The sequence below is a fragment of the Elephantulus edwardii genome, unplaced genomic scaffold, assembly GCF_000299155.1.
Source record: "Elephantulus edwardii isolate Elephantulus edwardi_28Jun2011 unplaced genomic scaffold, EleEdw1.0 scaffold00227, whole genome shotgun sequence".
In the NCBI taxonomy this organism is placed as follows: domain Eukaryota; kingdom Metazoa; phylum Chordata; class Mammalia; order Macroscelidea; family Macroscelididae; genus Elephantulus; species Elephantulus edwardii.
In genome coordinates, this window is record NW_006399977.1 from 1,157,860 (window position 1) to 1,171,889 (window position 14,030).

The window sequence follows — 14,030 nt, forward strand, 5'->3', positions numbered from 1 at the left end:
CAGAGACAGTGCGATTGGCACAGGACAGAGCGGAGTTTAGGGCTGTTGTACATAGGGTCGCTATGAGTCGAAGGTGACTCGACGGCACATAACAACAACAACAATTTAAAAAATATAAAACTCTTGCTGTTTATCACCTGCTGGATGGCAATTATTGACTTAGTAGAAAATATGGGTTAGTGAGAGTCTCATAAATCAGTCATAGACTTGTGATCTGCTAGATGCTAATAGTTTAAAAGAGATAGCACAAAGAAATGACCGTCCACAGACACCAAGCTAGTGAATGAGAGAGCCAGACCTGGATGTAAGTCTTATAACTCTAATAGTGTTGGAGAAATATCTTTGATAAGCAAGTAAGAAGTTATAAAATAGAAACCATACAAGTACTTTCTAAATAGAAACAAGACAGAGTGACAGTACTATCGATCTTTGCCATTCTTTCTCTATTCAGATTCTCCTGTTTGACACCCCATAAATTGGATGAGGTGGGTTTTTGGTAGACCATCTCAGACAAATGCTTTATTTCATACATTAATTTATTTAAACATAGATGAGTTTCTGTGTGTCATTCAGAAGAGTAAACTAGGAAGCACTTCAGGCCAGTGGCTAGTATGAAGGTTGTCTAATAAACAAATGTCATCTTTCATGTGGGCAATATTATGTAATACACATTTGGGTAGATTTCTAGAAGACTTCCTAGGAGGTTTTAAAAAAAATTGCTTGGTGGAGCTAGAGAATGCCTCATTTGAACTATGGTAAGAATGTTAGAATTTTGTGAGATTAAAATGGATGGAGGAAGATCTTCCCTCACTGGAAGAGAAATTCTTTGCCCAGCCAGAGAAGAGAGACCTCTCTCAACCTGACGAAATGTAGGACATGTTTTAGAACTGTAGCGGTAGTGATGACTGAACTGGATAATTGATGTGAGATGGAACTTTGCTCAGGGTGGAGAAACTAGAAGTGGCAGGACTGAGAACTCTGTTGGACAATTGGGGGAGGGAAGTCAATATTGACAGGACTGAGAACTTGGGTACACCATGAGACTCGAGACTGAGGTGTCTGTGTGCACAGCTGGCTTGACTGTATTCTGTTTTTAATGTGAATTAAAATATTTTTACTTCCCCTCCCTAAAAAAAAAAAGGAATGTCAGGGAACATTGTAAGTGACTGAGTCATTCTGACAGAAGTCCTGAAAAATAAAAGGGCATGGTGTATTGATGTGGTACTGGTTGTACTGGAACAGTAATAGGTAAGGGGTGGGAAGTAGGTAGAGAAAAATGTTGATCCATATTGTAAAAGTCTGGGTGGTCTTAGCTCTGAAGTATAATACAATTCTGTGGGTCACTAGATATCCCTGGGCCACTTTTAATGTCACTAGTTTGAAAAATAACATTCTGTGACAGGTTTGGAAGCAAGAGCGGCATCCACTTCCTAAACAACATGCCTCTGAAAACTCTATGAACTTTGATAAATGTTGATAGTTGTAGAGGGGCTGCAGGCCTTTTGTTCATAGGGTTGCTATGAGTCGTGCTTGACTCGAAGGCGGTCAACAACAATAACAGTTTGAAAAAAATAGCTTGTGAGGAAATACTTTGTTAAGAAATCTAGTAGTTTATTTAAAAAAGCAGTGACTGCACTAGTGAGAGTAATAATCTTCTAAACCCAAGAAACACAATTTATTACAGTCCTTAGGGAGTTAAATTGGGATTTGGGATAGAGAGAAAACTGGAACTCCTCATACTTGCACTACCTTTATTCACCACTGTCACTTTCTTTTTTTTTTTTTTTTTTTTTACATAGTTCCATGGAGAATGGAAGACCACCTGATCCTGCAGACTGGGCTGTGATGGATGTCGTCAATTATTTCCGAACAGCAGGATTTGAAGAACAAGCTAATGCTTTCCAGGAACAGGTAACTTGATTTAATGATGATGCACATTTTTACCTCCTGGCTTTGGGAAGAAGAGCTAGAGGAAGAAACAATGCAGGATCAGAACTCTTTCTCTTTATATACCCTCCAAATCAAATCTTGGTGATTTCAAGCCCTAAGGAATTGAGGGGGATGAAGAAGGGGAGAGTGAAAATGATTTATCAGTGGTTCCTTTTTTTTTCTGACTTATTGTGACTTTTTATTGAGCTTCCAAGACACTAAATCTTTTATGAGGGAGACTGTCCATCATTCTTCCGCAAAACACCTGGTAGATTTGAACTGTCAGCCTTCTGGTTAGCAGCATGCTAGTGGTCATCCCATCTCGACATGTAACTTCACAGTATTTACCTCCTGGGTCTCTTGAATGGAACGAGTTCTGAAGGCCAGAAGCCAGGGTCGTTTCCCTGTTGATTTTAGGGTTTCTTGGCAAGAGAGGAAGCAGGAATCTTCTGGTTCAGTGGCACTTTCTCTGGGTAGATTCGAACAACAAACCTTCTGGGTAGTCGCTCAGCACCTTCTTTGCACCCCCTTTTCTCCCCATAACTCATTATTGCCCGACTAGGCCATAAATTCCAGTGGTTCTTTCTTATGAGAGAAAACCCAAAGCTTGAGCCCCAGTCACAGTTGTCATGAGGGAAGTTATAGTTCATTTATATCTGCATCTCCTGAAAGACTTATGCTGCTCAGGGTGGAGTGGAACAACTCTGCCCTCCACACATATATACACACATGAAAAAGTAGGAAATAGAAAAGAAAGAAATAGAACCTATCTGACCGGGAGATGTCTAGCCTCTTTTACTGCTGCTTTCAGTACCAACTGAGCTAGTAGTTCTTCAATTTGTTTTTCAGGTGCTTAGCACAACGGAGTGGAAAAAGCATAAGATTTAAATTCTGATTCTTCTATCTCTGTATGCAATCTCTCTGAGTTTTGGTGTCACATCTGCTACAAAAAGCTATCAATATATAACTTTATAAAGGATGTAGTTGAGAAGATTAAAGGACAATGTATTTAAAATGTCTAGTATAGGACCAAGCAGTGTACTTGCAAAAAAAGAAAATATTCTTTCCTTCAGGTCCAAGGTTAGTGTTGGGAAGAAGAAAGGAACATAAGGTGTTTGTCCCAGTTGTCTAGGTATTCATGTCTCCATTTTTTGGACTGGAGTGAGGCTCAAGGGCCTTACCCACGAGGCAGCAATTGAGGAACACATTGACATATGCAACGGGTTAGCTCTGTAGGGAAACCATTCTTATCTCCCTGTCAATGAAAGATCTAGATGTCTGTGCATTAAATTTACTGGTAATAAACTGCGCTGCAATCCCAAAGACATGTGATTCAAATCCATCAGCTGCTCTGCAGGAAAAGAATGGGCAGTCTCCTCCTGTGCAATTAACTGCCTTTGAAAACTTGCTGGAAGGTCAGATAGGGGTTCACTATGACAGTATTTTAATATAGGAAACCCTGGTCACCTAACTCTAACGCAGGCAGCTGGAATCTACCAGGAGAATGATGGGTAGTTTCTTCCCATGTGATTTACACCCTCTGAAAACCCACTAGTGGGTTAGCTATGAGTTGCTTCTTACTTGAAAACACTTAACAACAATATTATTATATTCAAAACTATAGGGGCCTAGCCCAAAGTAAGTTGTGCTGCTAACCCAAAGGTTTCACCTTTTTGACAGTTCAAATCCACCCTCTACTTTGAGGGAGAAAGATGGACAGTCTCCTGTGCTATTTATGGGCTTAGAAACCCAAAGAAAGGTCAGCTATAAGTCACTTCTTACTTGACAGCAACAAGAGAGACTATTATAAATTGAGTTAAAATCAAAAGAATCAAGGTCTGTGTGCCTTTTTTACATTACTCTGGCTATTTCTTATTCTTTCCGTTTAGAAAATCTGCCAAAATAGCAATGTAAATAAATCACTTCATGTCCTCTCAAACTAAAAAAAAACCTCATTGACTTTGAGTCAGAATGAACTCATAGAGGACCCCCTCCAGTGCATTTTTGGAGGCTGTATATCACATGGGAATTGTTAACCTGTCTTTCCCGTAAGGAGCTCCTGGCAGATTGGAACTACCAGATAGGTGTGGCCTGTGGGTTAGCAGCAGAACTCTCTATGGATTAGGCTAGCAGAGCTCTTCATACTCCTTGTTGTTGTTGTTGTTATATACTATCCAGTCACCTGCCACTCATAATGACCCTATGTACAATAGCTCTGAAGCCTGCCCTGTCGTGAGCCAGTCTCACTGACTCTGACAAACCTACCCCCATTGCCCTAGTTATTGTATCAATTTCTCTCATCCAGAGTCTTCCTCTCCTCTGCTGTCCCTCCACTCTTCAGAGTATGATGTCCTTCTCTGGGAATTGGTCCCTCCTGGCCACATGCCTAAAATATGTGAAACCGAGCTTCAAAATCCTAGCCTCCAAGGAAAAACTTGGTTTCACCCTCTCCAAGAAAGACCTATGTGTTTTCTTGGCAGTATGTTCAAGACTCTTCTCCAATACTACACCTCGAAGGCATCATTTCTTCTTCTATCATCCTTAGTCATTGTCCAGCTCTCTGATGTTTTTGCAAGTAATTGCAAAGACCATGGCCTGAATAGCACACCTTAGGCTCTGAAGCTGACATCATTGCTTCTCAGTACTCTGGAAAGGTCTCTGACAGCAGATTTACCTAAAGGAATTAATCTTTTGATTTCCTTCCTGTCTGCTGGTACCAAGAGTGTGGAGCTGAGCAAACTCTAACTGTTAACAAGCCTCAGTTTCTTCTCCGTCAGTCGTGGAGTTGCCAGTTGCCCAGTGGTGAGAATCTTTGTTGTCTTGATGTTAAGCTTCAATCTGTATTGAAAACTACAGTCCTTGACCTTCTTCAGCAAGTGCTTCAGGTCCTCCTTAGTTTCAGCAAGCAAGGCTGTATCATCTTCATAACATAGATTGTTAATGAGTCTTCCTCCAATCCTGATACCACATTGCTCCTCATAGAGCCCAGCCTCCTGAGTCATCTTTTCTGCAAGTACATTGAAAAGGTTAATACTACTATCATTCATACTCACTAAAAGAGTTAAAATAAGCCATATTAACAACCTCAAAATATCCATGAGTATGTGAGCAATCAAGAACTCCACTAAATTGTTTGTGAGAATGTAAATACTCATGCTCTACTCTATGTCTACTTTATGGATATTTACCTAGGGAAATGAAAATATAGGACTACAAAATGATTTGGATTACTCTTAGTAACTTTATTCAAAATAGCCCCAAACTGGAAATCCAGCTGTCTGTCAGTAGTGGAAAAGAAATTCAAAACCCAAGGCTCTGAGTCTTTTCTGACTTGAACTAACCACATGTGTACAGAATAGTGCTGATTCACTGGGTTTCCAAGGTTGTAATCTTTAGGAAACAGATCACCAGGCCTTTCTTTTGAGACACTGATGGGTGATTTCAGAGCACCAACCTTTTAGTTAGTAGTCAAGGACTTAACCATTTGAGCCACTTATGGACTCAAGTAGGTGATTTAATCTGTGGCCCTCAGGCCTGGTTCAAATTGTTTTTGGGTCAAACATTCTTCTAAGTGGTAAAGCACTGGTCTGTGCATTGCTGTACAGAGGTAACTTGTGGTTGCTGTGATGCTAAACACTGTGACACTTATGTGCCAAATGTGATAATAGTTACCCATGGTGAACAGTGTTTGGTGTAGCTTCCCGATTAAAGCAAGCTTGGAAGCAGGAGTGGCATTCACTTCCAAAAATGGCTTGCCTCCAGAAACTCTATGAACAGTGCTCAGGTCTTTTGTTCAAGTCTTCTGTTGATAGGATTGCTATGAGTCATCTACAACTCGACGGCACCTAACAACAACAACAAGAACAATAACGACAACTACAGGGACTCAGATTAAACTAGAAATAGTAATGTATCTGCATAAAAAAAATTGAGCCATTTACAATAGCATGGACGAGTCTCAAAAGTATTATGCTGAGTGACAGAAGCTTTCCACAAGAAGTTCACACTGAATAGTTTAATTTATAAAGTTTCAGTGCAGGTAAGCAATTCATTACTATAAAGAAATGAGAACTTTAATAGCCTCTAGAGAGAAGGTTGTAGGTATTGAGCTGCAAGAAGAATGAGAGAACTTTCTGGGTAATGATCCATTTCTAAAGGGGTTTAAGTCAGAGGTACAGGCACAGGTATGTGCAGATATTTCACTTTAGGTTTGTTCATTATATAGCCTGTAAATTTTCTCTCAAATGGAAAAGGACTGTAAAGCAATACTAAACAATCATTCACAAATGGAGTACTTAGGAAGAAGGATAGAATTTACTTTGAAATTTAAAAAGATTTATTGATGACTGAATAAAATGATGAATAGATGGGTAGAAGTGTGATAAAACAAGTAGACTAAAAATGTTTATTGAGAAATCCAGGTGATAAGAGAGAATATGGATATTTATCTAGAAAATCCTAACTTTTCTTCATGTTTGAACATTTTTATAATAAAATCATGAGGATAACAGCTTAAATTAGAAAGTGGAAGGTTGATAAACTAGAACCTATTTAATTTTGACCTTTAATGGTTTAATATCCAGTTATGTCATTGCAGTTCAATAACTTTTTTAAAATGAAATTTAAATAATATTGTGAAAGGTTCATTTAAAAAAATAATGAGAGACTCAGCTAAAAAGTCTTTTGGCCAGATGCCCAGCCATTCAGAACCTTTTTCCAGATCAAGCTTTTGTTCAGACTCCTCTAAGGCGCACATCCAAGAGCTGGTGGAGGTTAGAAAATATCTGTGGCCTTTGCAGATTCTGTGCAGGATTTCAGAACTGGGCCTGGACAGCTCTAAATTAGGCCCCAAATAAAGCAGACTTTTCTCCCAGGGATGACTCTGGCATTAAGAATACTAGGAGGCAAAAGGGAGCAAACTTGCCTACAACATTTCATTCAAAAATTCTTCCAGAAGAAGCATCTTGCTACTCTGTTGACCTTGCCAGTTCAAGATCCTAAGAATTGGAAACTGGAATTTTATAAGCATGGGTCAGGAACTAGAATGACTTCCTTCTCATGAAGGTATTGGTTGGTAGCAGAAAGTATCAGCCTTGAGTTATCCTTGCATCTTTCTCCTGCTGTGGAAATCCTCACCATTTTTTCTGTCCCCATTAAATGAGGTGGAGGTAAGGGAGAAGTTGCTCAGACTCAGGTTAGTAAGACAAAATAGATGAAATAATCCAACTTTTCTGTAAACTTTCATTAAAAATAACAAAAAAATTAAAAAAATAGACGCATTAGTTTTTATGAGACTACGAATCAAGATCCTCTACCATGTTAACCTGCCTATTTCAACATCGTGATACAGATGAATCGTGATTCATCTTCAAAGATTTCCTAGCACTGAACTTCAAGTATACTCAGCAATATATATCTGTAATATCCGGTGTGGGCAGGCTGAAGACCATATCCATCCTAAACACAACACGGGCACATCTTCTAGATCACAGAAGCTACAAAACAATTAGAATGGACACATTTTTAAATCATTTTGACGAAGAGTTTTTTTATTGCTATTTTGTAAAAGTGGGTCAGAGGTAGAAAGGATATGCATCTGAAAAGAGTAGAACCTCCTAAAAAGCAACATAGTTTCCAATGATATGGGAAACTTATGCTGTATGACTTCATGACTGACATCACTGCCAGACATGGCAACTGTCATGGGCCAACTTTCAGGAGAGTGTATGTCTTCATATTTTGGTCTCAGTACATTACTGGATGCTGTGTTGTTGCTGTAGCAACCAGATTCAGATCTCATTTTCTAGCAGTGCATCCCTTAGAATGTAAGCCATTGAGCAAGATTTGTCAGAAGGGCAGGTATAGTGTCCTGTATTCCTGTGAGATGGAGAAGCAGCTGGATTAAGCTGGCAATCTTTGCATAGCCTCTTTTTCTCTGTGCAGGTATACTTTTAAATTGTGATTATCTTCAAGTTTACCCTGGCAGAACCTCTCCTCTGTCTTCTTTGTGAACCACAACTACAAGTCAAAAGAATTATCAAGGGGAAATGCCTCTGTTCCTGCTTCCCCCACCTCACCACCAAAGACCCAGTGTCAGTAGTATGTGTGATTTGATTTGATTTTTGTTGTTTTGGGAAGAGTTTCTACTAAGTCTCTTTTTATGAACAATGATGTCACTGTCTCTCAGGATGGCATGTGGTTTGTGTCATTAAGCCTGCAACTGTTTATCATATTAGACAGCTTATCCCATGTGGAATCTCGTCTACTGGCCCCATTAACATGATGCTCCGACCACATAACTCACCTCTAAGAGCAGGAGTCAGTGGATACCCTTTCTAGAAAAATCAATGAGTGTTTATAATACCCACAGTACCATCTCTGTTTCAAAACACAACCATTTCCTAGAGACACACGACTACATTCCAAAGTGTCAGAAGGACATTTAGGCTATGTTGTAAGTCATGACTCCCTGTTTACTTTTTTGTAATTGACTCATTGTCACTGAATGATCACAGAAAGTTTGCTTTATTAGGACTCAGAGTCCCATAAAGTGAATGTTTAGTTTAACAGCATACTATTAATGCTCAGCCTTCCACTTTTAAATGTGGGGGAAAGAAAAGGTATATTACATCTTATCTTGCAAAATTGGGATTTTGACCATGGTATAGGGCACAAACCCATCTGAGATGTAGTACTTTTTGTGAGTACACTTGAATTTTTTGAAGGTATTATTACAAAATTATACTTGTCTATGGATATAGATTGTCTGGTTTTAAAGAGTCAAAGGTATCTCAGAAATGTTCCTTTGCTTAAAGCTTTAGTTTGTTTTTTCTTAAAACTTTTTTGAAAGCTCATTTTACTCAAAGTTAAAAATATATAAACATTCTACTTATTAAAAGAAAAACAAGCCAACTGCTATAGAGTTGACTTCAATTCATAGGGGTATTGTTTTAAGAGAAAACCTTTTTTACTTAAACACATCTTCACCTGTCTCACAGACAATGCTGTGAATAAGCTTTACTTTCTTAAGCACAGAGAATGAAATGAGCCACATTATTTGGTATCAATCCTCTTTAATAGCAATGCTTTTAAATAGCAATCACCATTTAAGAGATGTTGGGAGTCTAGTAGAGTAACATCACTACTTAAACCGTAAGTCACAAAGATAAGTCTACCTGTTGCAGCGTATCTACTTCGTTTCTGTACCTTTGTCAGTTTTACATACTGCAAACATATGCAAAAAAGATAGGGTTCTGTCTTTTATTCAGTGAACTGTGTGTCATTCACATAATTTATATTGTTCCAAGTTCCTCTAATTTACAAATTAATGACAGTGATTGGTTTCTTGAACAATATATATTTTGAGATAATTTCCTCCGTTCAGATTATAATGCCAAATATTAGATGACAGCTAAGATCTCTAAGATTACTGTGTAAGCGTCCTTTATTTTTAAAAAAACCAATATAAATGAGGACGGTAGTTCACTCTAAAATCCCCAATTAAGTTGTTTAAGTCATTGATTTGAAATGCAAAGATTGACACTTTTGTCGGATTACTTTTTGCCAGTGTTGTAAATTGCAGCAAAATGTCTTTCAAGTGTCATGATTCTAGATATATATTTCTAATTAGACCATTGTGGGAAAAGGAATTCAGATTTTTTTTTCTCCCTGAAACCTACGCAATGCTGGGAGTCCACTGTAGAGGGGGAATTACAAAATCATGAATATAGAACTTCTAAGAGGCACTTAAATTAGCTAATTAACAAATTCAGCTCCAAAGTAGACGGATCAAAACTCCATGGGAATAATGTTTATTACTGTTAATTAAATGAAAATAACATTGTTACTTACCAGAGCTCCCTGATAATGCTGAATAGTGCTAATATTCAGAGTGCTATGATACTTGTATATGTCTTCACCGTTGAAGGATACTGGAATGCTTAAAAGGTTTTCTAGCATAATGAACAGAAAAAGTGACAGTACACATTCTGCTCATATAGCCTTTCAGTCCATGAAAACTGAGGAAGAAAAGTTAAAATAACAAGCATACAGTTAATCCTAACAATAAGAAAATAACCAAGTAAATGGAATCCAAAACTAAAATAGAAACTTAAACATTTTTTTATTTAAATAGAATTCATTTCTAGAAGTGAAAGTCTCCAAGCAATTGTTTAGATCATTCCTTTGAAATCAGGATAATTTCTAACACATTATGTGACAGCCATGTGTGTGCCACTTCTTTGGCTTTATCACTTGCTTATTTGTTTTAATGGTTACCGTAGCTTTTCCTAATAATATATGCAAAACCGATATAAAACTCTTCAAGAAAAATAATGCTGCTCATTCCCAAATCACCTGCAACTGGGACACAGAAGGAAGTACAGAAGATTAAGGCAAAGGGAAGATTTTTGAATGATATTTTGACATTTTGAATTTGATATTACGGAGACCCCACCCCCCTTGTTATTAGAGGCATAGGGAGTATATGAATTGTAGAAGAGAATGCCAGTATTCTCTGTAAATTTTTATACAAATAGCAATAAAAAGAATAACCAAACAAACACACATGGACATGAAACAACATGGATTATTTTAGGAAACTGAATTAAAGTAGAAGGCATGGAGCAGGCAATATCAAAGACTGAGATGGAAAAGTAGACAGAGGTCCAGACCACAGAGAGTTGAGTTTGCCTGACACCCATCAGGAGTCCACCAAAGAATGTTAAATGAGAGATGATGAGATTTGATTTGAATTTTTGAAAGATCTGTCTTGTCACAGTTTGGAAAGTAGTTTGGAGAATAAGGGAGGCTAGAGGCGAGATTTACATCACTTGGCGTGGAAAGAAAGAGACAGATCAGACAGTACTGGGAAGCGGGTCAAAAGAATTTAGTGGATGATTGTCAATGGAGGGTGAAGTTTTGTCCTGTCTTGCTTCTCTGCCATAGTCCCGGCACTGAGCCCAGTGCTCACAGGTGGGGAAGGGAAGAGCCTTGGATGACTACCAAGTCTTCAGCTTGGATGATTCTAAGGTGGCACCATTAACCAGGATGGCTAGCAAGTTGGTGAAAGGTAAGTTTTGAAAGAGATCTAGTAAGCATAGTCTGGGGCACTTAAATTTGAGAGATGTGTATCAGATATATCTAAGTGGAGATATCTAGTAGACATCTCAGGAGAAGAATGACACAGCAGAAACAGAGATACATGAGTTATCAGCAGTCTTAGGAGAACTTAAGCGTGAGAGAGACATTTCAGAGAGGAAGAGAAAAGACCAACCACAGCATCTTGGAGTTTTATTTATTAGGAGAGGAGAGATAACTAGCAAGATCATCCTAGAAGGAACATTCAGATAAGTGGGAAGAGATCAACAAAAGAACTATAATAGAAACAATGAAGAGAATTTTAATAAACATTTAATGCTTGTTTGAAGTATTGTCCTAGGGCTGCCATAATACTGTACCACAAACTTGGTGGCTTAACACAACAAAATTTTATTCTACCATAGTTCTAGAAACTGGAGTCCAAAATCAAGGTGTCGGCAAATTTGTACAGCCTCTGTCTAAAGCCTTTAGAGAGGCATATTCCTTGCATCTTTCAGATTCTGGTAACCCTGGAAGATTGTAATAGCATAACTTTAGTTTGTGCCTCCAACTTCACAGTCCTTTTCTGTGTGTATTTCAGAGTCCTCCCCTTCTCATACAAGAACATTGTTGTTGTTGTTGTTGTTAAGTGCCATCAAGTCGTAGATGACTCATAGCAATGCTATGAACAAAAGACTTGAACACTTGTATAACCTTCATCATTTCTCCAAGTTCATAGAGTTTCCAGAGACAAGTGGATGCCATTCCTACTTCCAGGCTTGTTGTAATAGGGGAGCTACACCAAACACTGTCCACCATGGATAATCATTATCACATTTGACACATCAGGGTCACAGTGTTTAGCATCACAGCAACCATGAGTTACTTCTGTACAGCCAATGGACAGACCAGTGCTATACCAATTAGAAGAATGTTTGACCAAACCAAAACCAGGCCTGAGGGTCACAGATTAAAATCACCCACCTTGGTAGAATCAGTTTCTATCCACTAGGCCAACAGAGTATTAGTCATTGGATTTAGGGTCCACTCTATACCTGGGATGACTCAATCTTGAGATCTTTAATTAATTATATCTGCAAAGATCTTATTCAAAGAATTCACATTCTGAGATTCCTGATAGTCAAGAGTCTTATGTAGATACTGTCAGCTCACTACAGTGAATAAGATCATCACATACCTCAAAAAAAGTTAAGTCCAGTGGGATCTAGGAGAATTATTAGTTGAGAAATTAATATATTAAAGTTTGCCAATGGAATTGGGGGAAGAGAGTGTGGAAGGCTATTTAAAATGTGGAGAACTCTTAACTCTTTAAGTTGAAAAGTGAGTAGGAGACAGGGAAGAAGAGAGAGTCTGTAGTTGGAAGGTAATATAGATCTGAGGTCTCTTTGCTAAAAGAGGAGATTGTCGTTGTTGTTGTTGTTGTTATTGTTATGTGCCATCAAGTCACCTGCAACTCATAGCGACCCTATTTACAACAGCCCTGAACTCTACCCTATCCTGTGCTAATCTCACTGTGTCTGACATATCTATTTCCATTACCCCAGTCACTGAATCAATCCATCTCATTGAGGGTCTTCCTCTCCTGCACTGCCCCTCCACCCTCCCAAGCATTACGTCCCTCTCCAAGGACTGGTCCCTCCTTGCAACATGTCCAAAGTATGTCAGATGAAGCTTCATAATCCTTGCCTCCAAGGAGCAGTCAGGCTTCCTGTTCATTTTCTTAACAGTCCATGGTATATTCAATACTCTTCTGCAACACCATAGCTCAAAGGCATCAGTTCTCCTTCTATCATCCCTAGTCATTGTCTAGCAAGATTATTTACATTTCAGAAGGTGGCCATAAGTATTAAAGAGGTTTAAGTTGCTAAAAATTGACATTAGTAAAGTAAAATATAGTCCTTGAGAATATACAAAGAGAAGAGATAAAAAAAATAGTAGGCTTATTACTGAAAGACAGAGATATAACCTAAGTCTATAGATGAGGATGTTTGTAGCTACAGATAAGACTGCCCTTATCTTTAGGGGTTTTGAGGTTTCTCCCTACAGTCACTTATTTCCTTTTCTTAATGAAAAGGGTTTTTTTCTTGTTGTGAACAGGAATGAATGGAAATTTAATAAGGAACTAGAAGAGAAAAATAAAGATAAAGATTGGCTATCAGAGGAAATAGGAAACAAACTGACCAGGGATAAATAAAAGAACTATTGAGATAGTCTGCCACAACAACTGAGATTGGTACGCTGCAAATGCATGGTACTTCATCATCATGTATACTTGAGTCAGGAAATCAAAAGTCGAATTACACTGGGAAATTCTGCTGTCAGGGACCTCTCTAGAATACTGAAGAGCAACAGTGTTCGTCTGGAGACTAAGGAGCCCCTGATCCAGGCCATAGTCTTCGCAGTTACTTCTTATGCATCTGAGAGCTCAGTAATTAACTAAGAATGATAGAAAAAGAATCAATGCCTTTTGAGTTGTGGTGCTGGGGGAGAGTATTGAGTATTTTGTGAACTGCCAGGAGAACAAAGAGGTCTGTCCTAGAGAGGGTGAAACTGGGTTGCTCCCTGGAGGCAAGGATTTTGAGGCTCCATCTCACATACTTTGGGCACGTGGCCTGGAGGAACCAGTCCTTGAAGACACACATCACAGTTGGAAAGGTGGAGGGACAGCATAGGAGAGGAAGACTCAGGATAAGATAGATTGACTCAGTGACTGGAGAAATGAGATTAAGTCTTTCAGAGATTATGAGATTGGCTCAGAATAGGGTAGGTTTCAGAGCTATTGTATATATAGGGTCACTATGAGTCGTAGGTGACTCAATGGCACATAAAAACAACACATATAGGAGTTAAAGAATATGAATTTCTGGATAGTTCCTGTACAGGGTGTTTTGAACTAGATGAAATAGAAGGTTATGAATCTAATGATTTGAAAGCACGGGTTAAAGAAGTGTTTTTATGATTAGCCATGAGGTTGAGATTTGATACAAAGGCAGAGTCATAAC

The 14,030-nt window shown here is 38.5% G+C and overlaps 1 protein-coding gene across 1 annotated transcript in view; it reads left to right on the forward strand.

Annotated features, from left to right (window-relative positions):
• Positions 1–14,030, forward strand: part of SAMD13 (sterile alpha motif domain containing 13) — a 93,360-nt gene that overhangs the window by 73,073 nt on the left and 6,257 nt on the right. Inside the window, exon 3 of the mRNA XM_006898373.1 lies at positions 1,800–1,911. Coding sequence (XP_006898435.1) covers positions 1,800–1,911 — 112 coding nt within the window. The remainder of the gene's footprint in view (positions 1–1,799; positions 1,912–14,030) is intronic.